General features: G+C 35.7%; 5 protein-coding genes across 8 annotated transcripts; 1 reads left to right on the top strand and 4 right to left on the bottom strand.

The window, feature by feature from the left end:
• Positions 1 to 316: 316 nt before the first annotated feature.
• LOC105970818 (protein STRICTOSIDINE SYNTHASE-LIKE 4-like) lies at positions 317 to 6,108 on the bottom strand. Of its 2 annotated transcripts, XM_088823771.1 has the most exons (15): positions 5,731 to 6,108; positions 5,307 to 5,362; positions 5,014 to 5,174; positions 4,770 to 4,910; positions 4,571 to 4,670; positions 4,363 to 4,465; positions 4,182 to 4,246; positions 3,695 to 3,996; positions 3,139 to 3,279; positions 2,261 to 2,334; positions 1,946 to 2,142; positions 1,478 to 1,548; positions 1,157 to 1,393; positions 915 to 1,047; positions 317 to 764 (listed from the first exon to the last, which is right to left on the bottom strand). In XM_088823771.1, the coding sequence occupies exons 9-15, from the start codon at positions 3,207 to 3,209 to the stop codon at positions 492 to 494; spliced, it is 1,056 nt and encodes a 351-aa protein (XP_088679897.1). In that variant the 5' UTR covers positions 3,210 to 3,279; positions 3,695 to 3,996; positions 4,182 to 4,246; positions 4,363 to 4,465; positions 4,571 to 4,670; positions 4,770 to 4,910; positions 5,014 to 5,174; positions 5,307 to 5,362; positions 5,731 to 6,108; the 3' UTR covers positions 317 to 491. The 2 variants fall into 2 exon arrangements, with proteins under 2 accessions (XP_088679897.1, XP_088679898.1); XM_088823772.1 differs by lacking the exons at positions 4,182 to 4,246; positions 4,363 to 4,465; positions 4,571 to 4,670; ... (2 more) ...; positions 5,307 to 5,362; positions 5,731 to 6,108 and having other exon boundaries at positions 3,139 to 3,239; positions 3,695 to 3,834.
• Positions 6,109 to 7,912: 1,804 nt separating this feature from the next.
• LOC105970792 (purple acid phosphatase 5) lies at positions 7,913 to 14,204 on the bottom strand. Its single transcript, XM_012995619.2, has 8 exons — positions 13,956 to 14,204; positions 13,681 to 13,887; positions 13,480 to 13,591; positions 13,173 to 13,399; positions 12,937 to 13,075; positions 12,451 to 12,671; positions 8,359 to 8,480; positions 7,913 to 8,265 (listed from the first exon to the last, which is right to left on the bottom strand). Exons 1-8 carry the CDS (start codon positions 14,133 to 14,135, stop codon positions 8,070 to 8,072), a joined length of 1,404 nt encoding a protein of 467 aa, XP_012851073.1. The 5' UTR covers positions 14,136 to 14,204; the 3' UTR covers positions 7,913 to 8,069.
• On the bottom strand, positions 8,978 to 12,350 carry LOC105977941 (J domain-containing protein spf31). 3 transcript variants are annotated; one of them, XM_088824373.1, is made up of 6 exons: positions 11,660 to 12,350; positions 10,559 to 10,649; positions 10,403 to 10,463; positions 10,096 to 10,171; positions 9,544 to 9,639; positions 8,978 to 9,244 (listed from the first exon to the last, which is right to left on the bottom strand). In XM_088824373.1, the coding sequence occupies exons 1-5, from the start codon at positions 11,788 to 11,790 to the stop codon at positions 9,588 to 9,590; spliced, it is 411 nt and encodes a 136-aa protein (XP_088680499.1). In that variant the 5' UTR covers positions 11,791 to 12,350; the 3' UTR covers positions 8,978 to 9,244; positions 9,544 to 9,587. The 3 variants fall into 3 exon arrangements, with proteins under 3 accessions (XP_088680499.1, XP_088680498.1, XP_088680500.1); XM_088824372.1 differs by lacking the exon at positions 9,544 to 9,639 and having other exon boundaries at positions 11,660 to 11,940; XM_088824374.1 differs by lacking the exons at positions 8,978 to 9,244; positions 9,544 to 9,639 and adding an exon at positions 9,819 to 9,992 and having other exon boundaries at positions 11,660 to 11,940.
• Positions 14,205 to 15,646: 1,442 nt separating the features above from the next.
• LOC148767351 (copper transporter 5-like) lies at positions 15,647 to 16,096 on the top strand. Its single transcript, XM_088823963.1, has one exon. It carries the CDS (start codon positions 15,647 to 15,649, stop codon positions 16,094 to 16,096), a length of 450 nt encoding a protein of 149 aa, XP_088680089.1.
• A 566-nt stretch (positions 16,097 to 16,662) lies between these two features.
• Positions 16,663 to 17,785, bottom strand: LOC105970882 (LURP-one-like protein (DUF567)). Its single transcript, XM_088823820.1, has 3 exons — positions 17,427 to 17,785; positions 17,076 to 17,321; positions 16,663 to 16,954 (listed from the first exon to the last, which is right to left on the bottom strand). The coding sequence occupies exons 1-3, from the start codon at positions 17,667 to 17,669 to the stop codon at positions 16,811 to 16,813; spliced, it is 633 nt and encodes a 210-aa protein (XP_088679946.1). The 5' UTR covers positions 17,670 to 17,785; the 3' UTR covers positions 16,663 to 16,810.
• Positions 17,786 to 18,522: the final 737 nt, after the last annotated feature.

Raw genomic sequence — 18,522 nt, 5'->3', positions numbered from 1 at the left:
TTTTATTTGTTGTTTAAATTTTGCATTAATGTATTAATCAAACAAGAATATTATGCAATACGATAACTATTTCTCTCTGTCTATGTAATATATAAATTTTAACTCCATTATAACATAAATGGCTAAGAACATGACATTTGTCTCATTCTGAGATCGACATGTGCAATATCTATGTATCGTCCGTTTCGTTATTTTTAAATTTCATAAAATCAATAGTATGATAAATGAATGATTCAAATTCCTTAATGTTGAATTATTGTATTTCCTTATATACAATGTCCAATTTTTTATTATATATTTAAATACTTTTGATCGATTGCCTATAATTTGTATCTATATTATTGCGATAAACTTTTTTTACAATCAATTTTTTTTCAAATATAAATTTATTCTCCTGCAACTCACAGATGAAGTACTAGTTTACCTATGAAATACAACACGTATATTACATAAGACGACGACTTATAATACTAAATCGCAATTACTATTGCCTAATATGCTGATGAAGTTGTCAAAGGTAATTTGCCTATGAAATCATTTTGAAGGCTCCCAAAGTACAAATAGCCCTCAAACTCTAGTGCAGACGTCACGAAAGACATCATCTTTCCCGTCGGGTCATCAAAACTCCGTACTACACTGCCATCACTAGCTATATTCACTACCACTGCTTTGTTCTGTAGCCCAATCATCCATTTTCCCAACCTCGGGAAAACCCGGATTACGTATTTTAATGCCCACGACACGTACATAAATCTCGGCCTCAACTGCATCAAATAATCGACAAATCATGTGTTCTTTTGTACATTAATGTGTGTTTAGGGGTGGATTTTGCTAATATTTATAAGGCGAGGGGTATGTTTACAATTAGAGTAAATACAGGGGTGCTAAATGCAATAAATAAAATTAGTATATACCTGTATCAAGGCAATCCAAAATGAGCCATCTGGAGCAAGATTTATGTTATCAGGAGCACCAGGGAGATTATCAATGAATATCTCTGTTTGCCCTTTTAAATCTCCTTCAACCCAATATTTCAAACATCTATATCTAATCACACATATATATATATAACAAACTTAGAATTAAATTTATTTATTTAATAAACATAAAGAATCAATAAAATTTAATTGATAACGTATATACACATATAGCTTACTTCCATGTTTCACAGACAACCAAGTAATCTTGATCCGCAGATAAGGCGACACCATTTGCGAATCCGAGGTTATGAAGAACAACAGACGCTACATTCGACGAAGGGTCGTATTTTACGAGCTGACCGTTAGGTTTCGTCTCGTGGGCATCGAGTTGCCAATTGTGGAAGCCGTGTTTCGTGCTCGCGACGCTAAAGTACAGTACACCGTGCGACGATTCCACCACATCGTCTGCAAAACTAGCCAAATCATTTAAAAGCATAATTAATAACAACCGATAAGATATTTCGATATAATTGAGATTTTCTTTTTTAATTTATCACCTTATTTGAACACCATTATTAAGATGTGATGCAAGAACAGTCACACCATCTTCATTAACCTTAAGCAAACCCTGTTCCAATGATATACAAGATTACATACCCAGCGTGTGTGTATATATATATATATTGGGAATATTACTGTTTTCATCCTTCAAGTTTACACTTATTCTGCATTTGGTCCCCCATGTTCACAAAAAACACATTTGGTCCCTCATGTTTCAATAATTTGACACTTTTGGTCTTTTTCGTCAATTTAGTGTTATTCCGTCAGTTAAGGGAGTGATGGGCACACGTTTGATTCCGTTAGTACTAACGAAAATTAACCAAAATGACTAAAAGTGTTGAATTTTTGAAACATGAGAAACATGAGGGACCAAAACTGTATTTTACCATATATATATATATATATATATATATATATATATATATATATATATATATATGTATAATTATAATTAAACTAATTACCATGTCTGCATCGCAAACAATTAGATCACCAGCAGCTGTAACAGTTAGCCCTAATAAAGCATCACTGTTAATTTGGCGCCAATTTTCCAAGGTTCCATTTTTATGCAATCTTTTGATAAAACCATCTCTGGTTGCTGTATACAAAACCCCCAATTTATCAACGGCAACATCTTCCGGCTGCTTTAAAACCCCTTCCCCTAATTTAATCACTTCCTATTAGGGCAAAAAAAAAAATTGAAAATTATCTATCACCTTCAGAAGGTGTAAACACACACACACACAGAGAGGAATTCAGATGAAGTGTTTATGTGCCACCTGTAATTTGCCGTTTGATGGAGCGGCCAAAACGGAGGAAGGCGGGGGAATATCGAGCGCGCCGGATGGCGATTCTAGAGAGAGAAAGATCAGTTGCAGAGCGATTGGCTTAATATATGGACAATTAATTCTGAGAAATTAATCTCCTTGCCTATTTTTTGTGGCTTAGAGTTGATATATATATATATACTAGGTACGGAGCACCGCGCAAGGCGCGGTGTCCGGTAGTCATATTTGCACAAGTCGATCGGTTATTTCGACGGAGTTGGTGATGCGAATGCACCATGTGATACGGTGCAATCCCCAAAACTATGAAACAATTGGACGAAAATGAACCTTAATAACTTATCAGTTGGAATGTAACTACGAAAATGTATAGCAATTCTTGCAAATTATTTACAAATGCGTATTTGAATCCAACATAACTATTGTCGTTAAAAAATCTAATCCTACCAACATAGTCTATCTCTCAATGGTCGTATGATCTTAATATACAGTGCAAATGCGGCGCAGTAAGTACGATACGACAGTGTTTTAGAATAAAAAGGGGCAAAACCAAAAAAAGGGGAAAAGAAATGGGATGATGTGATAAGAATGAAAACTCAAGTATCTTGCATTAATCAGCCATGTGGCATTATTATATCTAAAACGAATCAATCATGTGGCATGATCCAAAATAAAGTCGAAACAGTACCAATAAAATTGAAATAAACCTTTACAAATTGTTCTCAAATTCACCAAGCAAGAGTCAAGATTTTATACTTTTACATAAAATTACCAAAATAGTTTCTATCGCACCCCTAAACCATACGAGAAAATAGTCCACAAGAAACTGAAATATTTTGCAACAAAATTTAATTAGAGTGAGGAAGAAAAACCTTAGCAGCGATGGCTCGTAAATACTTGGCTCGGTGGGCCCCAGTTGCGGATGACCAATCTTTGCCACCATTTCTGAAGAATGCTTTGCGAGCAGCTTCCACTGCAATATCAATATATTCAGCCGAAGCCGTTTATATCACCTGACATATTCATATATACCACATACCAGGAAGAAAAAAAAGGCATCAGTCATCACTCATCAGCCATAAACCCTACTCTTTACCTCTATTAATTGTAAAATAAAATAATATAAAAGTAATAATTCAATTTAATAAAAAAAAATATATTCAATCAGTGGCACTCCTGTTATTTCCCTATCAATTATTTATGATCTCGCATCTCAGATTAGATTTCCCCTAATTTATCAAACATTTTACCATTTCCACACTAGTGAACTGAGATTTTTGAGTTCCGCTTACTTCAACGAATAGATCCACCAAATCATAAAACCGTCCGACAAAAAAAAATCATACAAATACACGACAAATTAAGAACCAAAATCTAAACTACTATGATTAGAAATGCAACAGAGGAAGCACAAGTGAAGAGACGAACCGATGGATTCTTCGGCGGCGGGGTTGATGATCGGATTCGCAAATTCCGGACATAAGTCTCATTCAAAAATTGAACACCTAAACCATTTATCCAATTCGAAGACGGAAAAGTCTACTCACCAGCTTCACAGCAACTTCTTCTCCAGTTTGTATATTTACTCAATGAAATTTAAAATAGCACATATATAAATATTTATATATAGTTTGCCTATAAAGAAAAAATGAGAAAAAAAATTGCCGATGAGATTACCCAAATAAAGCTCTCCAAAAGATTCGCTACCAATCTTCCTCCCCAGCTTGAACCTGCCTCCAATAACATGATCCATAATTGATTTGCTACAGATTAATTAAAACCTAAAAAGGTATTGTGGCCATTTTTTTTTACTTTACAATTACAACAAAACGTATCAAAAATCAAAAAATATTCAATGAACAATCGAGGCCTCAAATTTCTGCACACGCCTTTTAAATCTACTTCAAATCATCACCTTATACTCTTCATCTCAAAAATCAGCTATCAAACCTGCATCATCTTCCCATGGATACCACACAACTACAAAAATATACGTATATAATACACGTTTTATTAAATAATCCGTTGCATTTATATATAAATACGACACTATGAAGTATATATATATATAAAATAAAAAAGAAAAAAAACCTTACCAATTTCAGGAAGACTATCATCTTTGTAAATGGTAATAACTCTTCTAAGCTCAAGGTCTCTAATACGGATCTCATCAGGAGTGTTCAGGTATGCCCTGTCCAACTAAAACCGAAATTAAAAAGTGATTATAGATAATTAATTACACCAAACATAATTAAATAAACTTAGGTAATTAAAATACATCTTTATATTTATATATATGCATACTTCTTCTTCAAAAGTGAGTACACCAGCCTCTTCAGTGAATTGATCGTGATCCAGATAGTCCCGATAATCCAACCCCTGCAATCCTTCAATTCGAGTTGCACTGGAAAATGGATTATTAATTTAGTTAATTCACTGTTGCTACTATATATTTTTTTTAAAAACATTAATATAATATTGTCATTAGTATATATTAATTTACAGGATATTTGAGACGGAGAAGTAGGAGTGATAGGCAAATTTGAACGCGAAAGGCTCCCCATTAGTGTTGACATTTTTTACACGAGTTGTCATAGTCAGATCTCCGGTGGGTCCCAGGATAACACGTAAACGGAGCTCAAATCTGCAACATTAATTAAAACAGAGGAAATATATATATATAATTTCGATTATGATATTGTTGTATATATACCAAAATTATTAATTAAATATTAATTGTAAAGTACTTATGATTAGGCCAGTCTTGGAAGTCGTCGGGTTTATGATCGAGTAGAAAATCAACGTATGCATGATCGGGTGTCGGAGGGGGAAAAGCTGTATCACGTGTCAAAATCCATACTTCGGTTCTAGCAAATCCATGTTTCTCCAGGAATTCTTCGTCGAAAAACTGATCATGCATGATTAATTAATTATAGACCATGTTATTTTCTTCTACTTAATCAATATACACACGTATATGAAACCGAATAAACGCAATTAGGCAAATGGCGTCACAACGAATAAAAATAAGCAAATTAACCTTGGGAAGCAAATTGGGATGCCTCCACGAATCGGGTGAGGAGGTCTGTAAACGGCCTGGTAATTAAATAAAAATATGTTATTCGTTATCATTTTCGACAGTTGAAGAGACATGCAAATCAAGAATTAACCTTTGCAGAATCATGATTAAATCATGATTCAATCACTCTTAAATGTAGAACAATTCAAAAAAAGAATTAACTAATTCTCTTACTTAGATATATTATGCATGATTATATATATACAGTTAAGAACAGTAAAACAGAGCCCGATTTTAATTAGGCCGGTGATTAATTATCGGAATATACAACAAGATCGATCATCTCACACTAATTAATAACATAATGTACTAATCACAGAAAATTAAAATTAAACAAAATGGTAATGATCGAGAGAAAAAAATCCCCTAGAAGAAAATAAAATACCTCTTTCCAAAATCTGACCTACAACCAAAATATACAAAAAAAAATTTTACAAAAATCAACCGAGTCTGGGCTTGGAAATTTAGATGAAGAGATTCGGAAATGGGTCCATCCGTGTAAGAAAAACAGGTGGGAGGCAGAGAGAAAGGGGGATTGAAGAGCGAGAAGAAACTGGGCTGAAGAACTTCTGAAAATAAAAGCAGAAATCGGGGCCCCACGAACGGCCGGACCGCGGTCGTAAAGGGTTTGCTAGAACGAGAGCTCCGTCGGAACCTGAACCGTAGAATAACAGTGGGTGGAGAAATAGAAGGGGATGGCAGAGCGCGGTGAGCAATTGCGGCGGTAGAAGGAAAAGGAGTTTATTGCATTTACTACCCCTGTGAAAATCGCAACTGCGTGTTTTCCCCCTGTCATAAAACAATTAGCAAATACCCCCCTATATTTATTAGTCAAAGGCGAAAACCCCCCTCTTCGCAAATCGTGTGTCTCACGCGCGGTTTCTGCGATTTTTCTTCCTTATGTTGCAGGAAATGACAAAATTGCCCCCAACTTTTTTTCTTTTTCTTTTTTCTTTTCTTCTTTTCCTTTTTTTAATAAAGTAATAAATTAAAAAAGAAATTAATTAATATTTAATATTCTGAAACAAAACCACCACAGTTCCCACCATAGTCCACGGAAGGGGACACCAAATCGCCACCACTCTGTGCGCCATATACACCACTCTCTCAAGGTATAATCGGGTTTGTGGGGCACCACAAACTCACTTCCGAGTTTCGACAAAGCTCACCAGCCGCTCAATTTCTGCAGCTCCTCGCCGCCGTAGGCGACGGAAGAGAGGAGAAAATTCTGGTGAAAGTGGGAGGTGGAATGGGAGGCGGCAGCGAGGTGAAGTTGGCGGTGGACCGGTGTCTGCGGCAAGAAGAGTGGAGGAGACATGTTGTGGAAGGAAAGAGGTGGGGCCGGTGGTGGTGGCGGCGATTTCAATGGGGAATAAGAAGAAATTAGGGGAAGACATGTTCTTCTCTCTGGTTGGAGGCGGCGGCATAACGAGGTGATTGCCGGTGGTGGTGGTGGTGGTGGCAATTTGGTGGTAGTGGTGGCAATTTCAATGGGATTAAGAAATTTGGGGAAGACGATGTTTTTTTTTTCTTTTTTTTTTCTATAAAAAATCGTGTTATTTACGTTTGTTAAAGAAATTTTAAAAATTGCAATTCGATCCAAATTTTTGGATTATTGTATTTAAATTTTTGGATTTATGTTTATCTATATAAGAATTTTCTTTGTTTATGTTTTAATGTTTTTACTTAATATTATTAAACGAATAATTATAATATTAACTTAAATTTCTAATTATTTTTCAGTTCCTAAATAATTTTATATTTTAATTTGGCTCCATAATATTGTTTTCAGCCCCATAATTTTCGAAATATTATGTATTTCCTGAAAATTACAATTCAGTCCCTAACTTATTATTTGATTAAGTTTCTACAATTTTTTAGTAATTCAATTTGGTCCCCAAGTTTTTTTTCAGGAATCTCCTCAGGGCATTTCTGTCTTTTCACAACCGGTCAACAGGAAAAAGGGGAATGGGTCGAGTATGCTACCTAAAAATAAATACAGGGGGGTATTTGCTAATTTTTTTATGACAGGGGGAAAACACGCAGTTGCGATTTTCACAGGGGTAGTAATTGCAATAAACTCGAAGGAAAAGAGGAGAGAGGGGCAGAAATCGAGATTAAAAGAAAAGGGAAAAGAAATAGCAGGCAGCTTGATTTAATCTTCGAGCAGGCTGCTTCAGATGAAAAGGGAAAAGAAAAGAATGCACGAAGCTGATTTAATCTTCGAGCAGGCTGCTTCAGATGAAAAGGGAAAAGAAAAGAATGCACGAAGCTGATTGGAAGGAGAGGAAGAGACGACGGCGTTTTGTCAATAAACGGGCCAAAGGAAAAGCAAAAATAATCTGGGGGCGGAAGAAGGGGGCGATCGACATATATATATATACACAAACTTCATTTATCTTTTTTCAGCTGTTTTTTTCATTAAAAGAACAGGCAGTAGCGGAGCCATAATTTTAAGCCCGTGGAGGCCGAATGCGTTGAAATTTTTTGAGGGGAGGCGGTTAATGATATTGTAGCCTTCATCTGCCCTATACTTGATCTAATAACTTTTCGTTAAAGAAAGCAAAAATTCAATAATCTAGAGTGTCTAATAACTAATCTTTGTTTTTTCAATTCCGAAAAAAAAAAAAAAAAAAGTTTAATGAAAAATCCACATAATACTTGGAAGAAAAAAACAAGAACCAAACAGACCCTAAAGAAATTAAGAAAAAAAAAATTCCATGTTTAAACCATGGAGGTGGGCTCTTCATATGGGTACCAAAATCTATTATAAAACCAAGTAGAATCAGCTGCAACGGGTTCGCTGTCTTGATTACGATGCCACGTGTAAAACGCGTGCGTCCTGTTCTTTATTTCAAGAATCGCATGCCCAAAGCTAGCTTCCCTAAATGCCGAGTAATTCGGCTGCGGCTCCGTAAAGCTGCATCACAAAAATCAAAACATGCGTAAACATCACATAAACACACACATGTGTGCGCGTGCATGTGTTTTTCGGGTGTAGATAAACGCGTACCTATTAGCGAGCCCTTCGATATTTCCACCATCGCCTATAGTTATGTATACCGGAGCGGAAGTGTCTTCGACCGGCGTGCTTAACGCGTTTGTTATGTTGTAACGGACATTCGAAACTCGTTTCTGTGCACACCACACTAGGCCAAAACACAACACTGGCGACGAAAATTTGCGACGAAAAAAGGATATTGGCGACGAAAATTCAACACTTGCGACGAAACAACATCGTCGCAAAGGAGACAAAAAAAGGTCGCCAAACAGCTCGTCGCAAAGGCTGCGACGAAACATAATTTTCGTCGCAGAATGTTGCGACGCTTCTATATTTCGTCGCAATAATTCGTATTTGCCAATTTATTTTCGTTTGCGACGAAATCTAATAATCGACGCAAATCTCCTAGTCATCTTGCCACGATTATGCGAAAAACGTCGCAATTGGTTTGTGCAAATGTGCGACGAAAATGATTTTTGTCGCAATTATTTACTCATTTATTTGCGACGTTGTACAAAATGGTCGCAAGTTTTTTTTTCTTTATCATATTAAATAATAAATTAAGCTGTAATTAATTAATTAGCAATTCTAATAACACAAAATTAACTATTAGGTCAAAGAACACATCACATTCAAATTTATTCCATCACATTAAAATCATAAAATTAAGTGAAATACACTACAAATTCGAAACTACACTCAAACTTAAAAAAAATATTGTAGCAAAAAAATAAAACAATAAAAAAAATAAAAATTGGTCCATACTTTCTTCATTGTTCATTAGAAGTAGTTTGCTGTGGAGAAATACACGACTTTGTCGTCTCAAATGCTCGTTCAAGGAGTTGAAAGCTTTGCTGAAGTTATACACTTGATCATTATAAACTCTTTCCATCCGTGCCTGAAAAGAATGTATAAGTACATAAGTGTTACATAAATACGAACAAGGACAAGTTAAACAAAAATACGGCACCATAACAACTACAGCATGAAGTTACCTAAAGTGCCTATGACAATACAAAACACCCAAATGATCTTGCAACATATATAAAACAAAAGTTTCAACATATAAGCATATACCGAAAAAAACTCCCAATACTACGCAATAGATACCAAACACTTTATACAATGTATAACAAACATCATAAGGTGGCGCATATAAATACCAAATGATAGATCTTAAATACGAGAGAAATTTACCAAAGAGCTTCTCACGCAAATCCCTTCGCACTTGGTTAGCTTGATCAATACTTTCCTTGGAGCTTAAAACGCAGACTGTTACACCAACTCAGAGATCTTCCGAGACCATAAATAAAATCAGAGCCATCTCAGACAAAGTAGATGCTATGATAACATAGTATCAAAAACATAAGCAAACATCACATAAATATATTGCTAACAAACAATTCCCTGCTTCATCCACCATTTGATACATTACAGCTCTTTATATGCTAGCTAGCAAATGCACCAAATGCAGCTTCTAATTGATTCCAAACAAACTTCCAGAACAATCCATATATATTTTACTTAAATCTCTACTATTAAACTATAAATAAATAAAAACAATAAAAAAAATAATCACTCTAATGTATTGATGCAGACTTGCTGAATTTCAACTTCCCACCAATTTAGTTATTCCTATGAGTGTACTGTATATTATCAAATTATAGATATCACAACCTTATGAGTGCAAAAGCTCAATTATAGATTAAATGGACCTCCAAACCAATTATATATTCAGGAACTCGTTACCTTGTAGAGAGAATCAGGGGGAAAAGAGAATTCACGAAGAGATAGTTCCGCAGGGAGAAGGACAAAGGGGCGATGGCTGTGTACGGGGAGAAGACGAACGAGGCGACAACAGAGGCGAATCATGGAGGTGAAGAGACGGCAAATCGTGGCGGCGAATCGTGGAGGTGAAGAGACGGCAAATCGTGGCGGCGAAGAGACGGCAAATCGCGGCGGCGAAGTTCGGTCAAAATGAAATTTATGAGTGGGAAAAAACCAATTCTGATTACAAGCTCAAGTGCAGGGAGTCGCAAAATACAACATTATTTACCTCCAAATGCCTCCTTAGATTGGGGATGTTTACACTTATCAGGATGGACAAGCAAAGATAGCTGTGAGAGGAGAAAGTAACATTAAACATATTTCATAATTTCTCAAATGATACCAATAAACAAAGTTTAACAATTTCATAAGATGAAAAGATTACCTTACGGTATTGCCTTTTCACTTCATCTACAGATGAATCAAATGGTAGGTTAAGATATTCAAAAGCATTTAACTTGAAGCATGAAATGATCCTACAGCAGCACAAAAGTTACTGGATATTCAGCAAGCAGTAAATCATCAGTAGTTTAGGATGCTGGCTAGTGTGTCAGACTAAAAGATCACTAGTCACAACAATTTGCTCATTAAATAAAAAACTCGAGTCCCAAACAAAAGATAAAAAAAATGTTCCAAACATAATCACAAAGAAAGTACACTGGTTCCTGTGTTTAGGTATATCCCCTAACATAATTCATTATCACACTTTATTACACAAACATGAATTATATAATATGATTGCACGAGGCGGTTATCATCTCATACTGAACACAAAATAACATTAGATGTTATATCATAAACACATACAAAATATGGTCAGCTTAATTATTCTTTTATTGAGAAGGTCTTATTGATCCGTTGATCATCTGCAGATAATGACAGTAACAACTAACAACTGTTTATTCATGAAGATAACCGTTGCATCGTACACCTAAAATATGAAGCTCAAAAGCTCAAGCACTTTCATTACCTTATTTCAGTAATTGTATAGAAGGGTAAAATACACAACAATCAGAAAGTTCAAAAAAGCTTGAATATGACGAATTGAAGCCACATTAACAATCAATTATAGCTGTTCAGTCGAAATCTTAAACATTGGATTCTATCGACAAATTTTGGCATGAAATAAAAAAATGAATCCTGCTAAATAACCTAACCTACATAAAAATTGAGCTTAAATTCCCACTACCCACAGCTCGAACAATTAGGATAGGATTATCCACAATATTTCTCCTCTTTAGAAATTTCTTCTCCTAATCACTCGTTCGTTTCACTTCCAATCATATCTAGATACAATTACAAACCTCTATATATTTCCTTCACGCATTCAAATATATATAAATACAGCAATTACATGATGCGAAAACCTTCATGATTTTTATATCAATAGAGCGGAAAAACAAGACAGGTAGCTCACAGTTGAAGAAATTAGAAGAATTTTGTTTTTCCACCGGAAACCTATATATGAATATAGAAGAAGAAAAACCTGTTGACTTCGTTATCGCGCTCAACCTCGCTGACTTCGGCGAAAAATTTCTTGAGCAGCAGATCTTCGTCAGCGGAGGTAGCAGCGGCGGGGCGATTGGCGGAGGAGGTGGTTCCACTGTTGTCACCCATCGAAGATTTTGATTTTTCTCTTGAGAAATTGCCGGCGAATTGAAATATTGATCGAGATTGGGCCTTTGATAGACTATTGTTGGTTTTAATAGTACTTCAAAATAAAAATACATTTAACTATTGCGACGAATCCCATTAACTAATTCGTCGCAACAGAGAACCGAGTAAATTGTGTCAACTCCTGTGCGACGATTTTTCACACATTCGTCGCAATTAATTGTTATAATATATTAACCAATGCAATAATTACTTTTTATTTTTAAATATTATTAGAATCATGCGACGAATCATTAAAACGCGTCGTAAAACGAGCGGGAATTTATTTTTTTACCAAATTTAGCGACGTTTACTAAATAATCGTCGCAACGATTAAAAAATATATATATATAAAAAACATTTTTACGCGTTTGCGACGAACGTCATGATTTCGTCGCAAGCATTTTTCTTTTGCAAGGGAATTTTTTGTGTTGCGACTAATGTTGGCAATAATCGTCGCGAGCTTGCTACGAAATGCATTTTCGTCGCTACAAAATCGTCGCCAAAATGCAGTTTTGGCCTAGTGCCACCATACAAGACAATTAATTAATTAGAAACAATTTTTTTTTTCAAATGAACTTTTTGAAACCGATTAACTGACGTAAAATAAAATTATGCATATACCGAGCGCTCGTAAGAATGAACATGTCCGGAGAAAACGAGATCGACTTTGTGCTGGACGAACCATGGTTCGAACATAACGCGCATGCTTTCGCCTTCCATGTAGTGGTAGCTATTGGTGTTGTACCATGGTGAGTGAAGCAAAACTATCACCCACGGAGTTTCTGCCCGGTTAATTTTCGGGAGTTCTTGTTCTAGCCAATTGTATTGAGGAGTGTATTTACCTAATTAAAAAAAAATGAACTCGATTCAATTATTAAAAAACTCCTCGTGTTAAAAAAATATTTCCAAAATTACATATGATGAAATTTTACTAGCAAAACTACCCCTGAAAACGCATTAATTAGGGGTTGTACTAAACAAAATTCATGAAGGCGGGCTTTCTTAGCAATTCAATGTAACACAGGGGTGTTGAACGCAATAAAGTCATTAGGATAATAATTAAAGAGGTAAGAAATGAGAATATTTGTCTTGGTTTATATTATTTACCGTAAGCTGAATAAGACGAGAGGACTATTATGTAAGTCGATGCGCGCTTGATCGAGTACCAAAGAGGAGATGTGCTTTGCGATGCCTTATATGGGACATGGTACCTATGCAAGTACGGCCTAAATGGAGTGTTTTCACCCTTCAAAAAACAAAACAAAATTAGTCGGACGAAATTTGGACATCTGAATTAAAATAATAATAATAAAAAAAAGAACCCCGAATTTTGATTTTCTTACAATCTCGGGTGCAAAGTCGATTTCGTGGTTGCCAGCTGTCCAAATCCAAGGCTGATAAGCCGTGCTCTTCTCTACGAACCGGCCCCACGTATCCCACTTTACGTTGTTATGGAAAGGATGATTGTCTGCATACGAAAGATCTCCCACGTATAGCATGGCTTGCCCTTTTGGATTCGACACGTAATGCTCGAACGTTTGATTCGAATCGTACGTTTGTCCCAAATCACCTACATTATTATATATATAATTTCAAGATTGCTATGTAAATAATAATAATAATAATAATGTGTGTTCACAAAATTCTTACCGATAACACCGAAGGTATACGGGACATCGGGTCCTACTTGAGGCGGAGTCGTGAACGAAAATCTACGCGTAGCGTTGTGCTTTCCGACTTCGTAAATGTACTTTGTATCAAACTGCATATAAATTTGAAAAAAAACAATTAACATCTTTTTCTTCTAATATTGTTGAAATAGTAATTAATATATTAAATTGATTGTCACACCTTAAGTTTTCTAAGAGTGGCATGGTGAATATAACCGGAAGTGTAGTTATAATATCGATACGACGTCGTAGTGGCGCGGGATTTGTGCTTGTGGCCGTGTCTGCAATTTGCTTCCCAATAGGTGACCACATTGGGGGTTGGGTGGACAGGTGTCACCCACGTGATAATCATACCTCTTCCCACGTGATCTCCCTGTGTTATGTGAACCTGCAAATTTCTCACAAATTAATATCTTAATTATTTATTTTTTTAATTAAATAAAAAAAAAAATTTACCTGCTCAGGGGCATTGAAGCCTGGTGGAGGAGTAAAATATTCAACTGGGATATCAATTGAAGCACGTGGTTTTCTGACATAGGTACTTGTGACACGTGCGTTACAGGTTTGAGAAAATTGCAGCAGACATAAACAAGTGATTATTATGAACAACGTTGGAGTAATTAAATTTAATTTCATGATTACTGAAGAGTAATTAACGAAGTTTTTTTTTTTTTTTTTTTTTTTTTAATAATAGATGTTGAAGACTATTTATAAGGGAGATTGTGAATAGAGACCTAGTACATATAGGATAGGATTTAGGAGTTTGTTATGATTGTGATTTGATTCCGTTGGATATTCTTTATCAAACTTCTGATAAAAGAAAATCAATTGAATGAGTTTAATTATTAGTTAAACAAAAGGATGGGATTTTATTTATTTATTTTAAATATCGATTAATTGTCATGGTATACACAATATACATAATTGGTAGAACATTTCATATGGGTTGCCCGGCCGGCGGTGGCGCCGACCACCACACGCGACCTTTACCAGTAACCTCAATAGTCGAATTTCCGGCGATTTTGGTCGATCAATTGCCGGCGAGCTGTTTCCCGGCGACTCTTAAGAATTTTCCGGTGAGTTCCTCTCTGGTGGACTTAGAACCCCACCTTGGGCTGAACAAATAACTTTGTGGGCTCTCCTAATGGGCCAATCTAAAAATATTGGGCTAAACTAATAATTTTGTCTCTTATTGGGCCCATCTATAATTATAGAATTTAAAAAACGATTGGGCTGAACTAATGATCTTATTTCCCAATTCATAATAATAATATGAGCATTTTTTTTTTCAAACGACGGAACCTGCAGCCCAACTATATAGGGGCAATGGGTAAATCATACGAACGACGTAAAATACTAGGCTAGCCACGTGTGGTAAACTTCAATTAGCTCTATTGCTATGGTCAAAATTCAACTATAGTCAATTGTCACAAACTCTCTTGCTCCAACCACGGGGACATCCCTTAAGGGATATGCCCGTATGTTTGCATAAGGCGGCATTATGAGTTTTATGGTTCAGAATGCAATATCATTACCGTACCAACTATTTGCAGAATATTACCAATATTATACCGAATGAAATGGCAACAGTATATTTTCGACAATTTTTTATCGGTATACTGTGGTACTCGACAATTGGTAATTTTTTTCCACCATGTGTGATAGTATGTTTGCATAAGGCGTTATGGGGTGTATGATTCGCACTGACTCCACTGACATAGGATTGCCTTATCCACATCATCATTTCTAGCAAATGCCATAATTAAAATTTGAAAAAAAGTAAATTATATATACATTTAAATCTCTATAAATTAGTACCACGTGGACCAACAAATTTCATTAATATTAAGTTCTCGAACTAATAGTTTAATATGCTTTTACCGAACTGAAATCAGAAGAAATTATTAATTAAACGATGTTATTAATTCATCGAGTATTAATTATCGATGGTATATATTTATATATTAGTTTATAACTTTGTAGGAACCCGGTTCGACGGTCCAAAAACACAAAAGGTGAAATTCTTGGATATATCCAAAAACTCAACGCTCGAACAGTAGCGTACGCAATCTTTTTTTCATTCTTCATCCTTCCTTTTTGCATTCTTCAATCTTCCCCCAATTTCTCTCTCTAAAATTCAAAATACGATGATGATGATGCATATGACTCTTTACTGGGGCAACCAGGTAACTCTTCTCTTCGACTCGTGTACCACCGATTCGTGGCCGAGTTATGCCCTAGCCTTGCTCATCTGCCTCCTCTTCGCCGTGTTTTACCAATTCCTCGAATCCCTGCGCCTCCACCTCAAATCGCCGGTCAATCCATCTCCGCCGTCGCTCGTGGCTCCATTAATTTCCCGGAAAATTGGCCGGAATTGGAGGGTGAGGCTCGGATCGGCGGCGTTGTTCGGGGTGAACTCGGCGATTGGGTACCTAATTATGCTGGCTATCATGTCGTACAACGGAGGGGTGTTGCTGGCCGTGGTGATTGGGTTGATTGTCGGGCATTATGTGTTTAGGAGCGGGGAATTCGCCGCCGGCGACGGTGGCCATGATTATTCATTCGGTGCTGAAACAAATGTATGTGGTTGCTCTTAATTCTCCTAAACGGCGGCTTTTGCTTTCCGTCTTTTTTTTCTTTCTCACGTTATGAAATGAACTAGTTTAATTTGGCACCCTTGTAATATAGTTTTTTTGCACTTTGAACCATCAGAAAAATTAATAGTATTTTACACCCTCAAAATACAATAAATCGAGCTCATTGCATCCAAGATGGCTTTCTCTTTGCCAGTTATTTTAGGTGCCATTCAAATATTAACAAGCAAGGGTAAATTACAAAAATTCTCTTGAACTTAGACTAAATAACAAAAAATGTTCCCATTTGTTTTTGTCTTACATCAATTTTTTTTCGGTTTTTTTATTTTTTTTATTTCGGGGAATGGATCTACACCATTTCAGATTTTTATTTTATTTCTCACATATTTAACGTAAGGTACAATGGACAGTACACATTTTCCGATAAAAAATTCGATCAACAGTTAATCAGATGTGGATTTTAGTTATTTCCCATAAGCATGGGTCTTTTTTGTTATTTAGCCTAAGTTCAGGAATTTTTTTAATTTACCCAATAAATAAATATAAATAAAAGATTTAGAAGAACAAAGTTGCGTGGCAAACAAACTCAAGTTAAATCAGATCTCAAGTATATCTAAAACATGCCCCAAACAAGATTACATCCCAAGTTTCAAACCCATAAACATAAATTAAATAAAAAAAAATAAAAAAATTGGCAATAATTAATTACTAAATAATTCAGCATCTAGTGGATCCATCATATATGTAATCAAGAACAGCAATAACACCAAAAACAAAAGCTTGATCCATTCCCGCCTTTATTTCAACATGGTACAAATCCCTACTTGCCATCACTTGCTGCACCTCCTCCTTAACTCCAATCTGCAATTTAAGACAAACAAAATCAAGAATTCAAGAATGTGATATAATAACTAATTTTCACCATTTTGTTTGATGGTTTTAATGATGTAATAATATTAGTTAATTAATTTATTTATTATACCGTCGCTACTACATCTCCTCTGGAGCTGACAATGCTGCAGGATCTCCCGGGAAAATCGCCATGCACCTCAAAGCTCCCGTAACTCGAGCACTCCTTCGATTCGATCGAGATTCTAATCGGACTCTTGTTCGAAAAACACGAGTTGTACGGATCTTTTAAGGTGAAAACAAGTTTGTGCGATCCTAGGAAATCGTAGGTGACCCCTGTCCATTGCCTTGCCAGGCTCAGTACTTCAACTATCGCTCCCTGTACGCAACGAAAAAAAAAAAATTTGTTCAATTTTAAGAGTTTATTGCATTTAGTACCCCCTGCATTATGTCGAAATTGCATTTAGTACCCCCTGCATTTTACCTTCCGCCTGATGAGCAGTAAAGAATTTCCTTCTCCATCCCTGAGAATCAGCTCTTCTTTCCTGCCGATAACACCACATCCATCAACGGTGAAAACAACCCTCTGTTTGGAATCTGCCACCGCGAAACCACCGCCGTTGGCCACGTTCCGCCGCCTCCTGACGGCGAGAACCACCTCAGAAGGTGAACAGTATACTTTGCTTATGATTGGCATCATATTTGTTGTGCCTGGTTTTGCAGCCATCTTTTTTTTTTGTCTGTTTCTTAATAATTTGATAGATTTCTCTGGTTTGCATAAAACTAGTCAAATATATATATAGAGAGAGAGGAAATTAAATAATTTGAAGAATGGAATTTAGGTCTATGTATTTATGTCAAAAGGTTTGGCAATGATTTATTTGACTATTTATATGATGAATCTTGCACGTTCAATGTAAATGTACAATGAGAAAACCAATGCGCACGTGTGTATATTTGGTGCAAAACGTTATCATAATCAGTATATTTCATGTACACGATCAAGGTTACACTAGGTGTTTGTTTATTGTTGAATTACACACACCAATGTGGGTGTTTGTGTTTGTGTTTGTGCGTATACGAATGGTAAAGATGCAACTGGTGTACTTCACACTTGATATAACATAGTATAAACAGTGAATGAAGATTGTCGTGCATTTATTCAGAGTCCGTGTATATATATATTATATACAAATTGTCACCACATTTAGATTTATTTAAAACCGGAACGAGAGAAAATGTCATTCTCCTAGAATTAGTCCGACGAAATTCGAATACTTTCATCATGAAAGTAAATATATTATTTTTGTCCCAATTAATATGTAAAATCTCATATTTGGTCAAAATAGAATAATTTGAATATTGAAATAAATGAGTATTATTAAAAAAAAAAAAGCCTTTTAAAGCAAATTTCTAGAGGGGTCCGTTTGCTTTTCAATATTTGGCTGCCAAATTAAATTGCTTTACGGGGAATATAATATATTCAACGAAAATATATATAGTCTTCCATTGCTACAAGCATAAAAGTTCCTAAAATACCCTTTTAAGTATTGGTGGTAGCCTTGTTGAACTTGATCGGA

Source organism: Erythranthe guttata, chromosome 10 (genome assembly GCF_056151865.1).
Source record: "Erythranthe guttata isolate IM_541 chromosome 10, IM_541, whole genome shotgun sequence".
Classification (NCBI taxonomy): Eukaryota; Viridiplantae; Streptophyta; class Magnoliopsida; order Lamiales; family Phrymaceae; genus Erythranthe; species Erythranthe guttata.
The sequence above is the reverse complement of the archived record's forward strand: the minus strand, read 5'-3'. Positions and strand labels throughout refer to the sequence as shown.

Coding starts and splice junctions, on each gene's coding strand:
- LOC105970818 (XM_088823771.1), bottom strand. CDS start 3,209: ATGGTGGCAAAGATTGGTCATCCGCAACTGGGGCCCACCGAGCCAAGT. Junction 1,394..1,477: donor AATAATGGTGTTCAAATAAG/GTGATAAATTAA, acceptor TGATTTGGCTAG/TTTTGCAGACGATGTGGTGG. Junction 1,048..1,156: donor GTTGTCTGTGAAACATGGAA/GTAAGCTATATG, acceptor ATGTGTGATTAG/ATATAGATGTTTGAAATATT.
- LOC105977941 (XM_088824372.1), bottom strand. CDS start 11,790: ATGGGTGACAACAGTGGAACCACCTCCTCCGCCAATCGCCCCGCCGCT. Junction 10,650..11,659: donor CGCGATAACGAAGTCAACAG/GTTTTTCTTCTT, acceptor GTGCTGCTGTAG/GATCATTTCATGCTTCAAGT. Junction 10,172..10,402: donor ATCTAAGGAGGCATTTGGAG/GTAAATAATGTT, acceptor CCCCGTACACAG/CCATCGCCCCTTTGTCCTTC.
- LOC105970792 (XM_012995619.2), bottom strand. CDS start 14,135: ATGAAATTAAATTTAATTACTCCAACGTTGTTCATAATAATCACTTGT. Junction 13,888..13,955: donor GCTTCAATGCCCCTGAGCAG/GTAAATTTTTTT, acceptor AGAAATTTGCAG/GTTCACATAACACAGGGAGA. Junction 12,672..12,936: donor CTCGTCTTATTCAGCTTACG/GTAAATAATATA, acceptor TTTTTTAATTAG/GTAAATACACTCCTCAATAC.
- LOC148767351 (XM_088823963.1), top strand. CDS start 15,647: ATGATGATGATGCATATGACTCTTTACTGGGGCAACCAGGTAACTCTT.
- LOC105970882 (XM_088823820.1), bottom strand. CDS start 17,669: ATGGCTGCAAAACCAGGCACAACAAATATGATGCCAATCATAAGCAAA. Junction 17,322..17,426: donor TACTGCTCATCAGGCGGAAG/GTAAAATGCAGG, acceptor CGTTGCGTACAG/GGAGCGATAGTTGAAGTACT. Junction 16,955..17,075: donor GAGGAGATGTAGTAGCGACG/GTATAATAAATA, acceptor CTTAAATTGCAG/ATTGGAGTTAAGGAGGAGGT.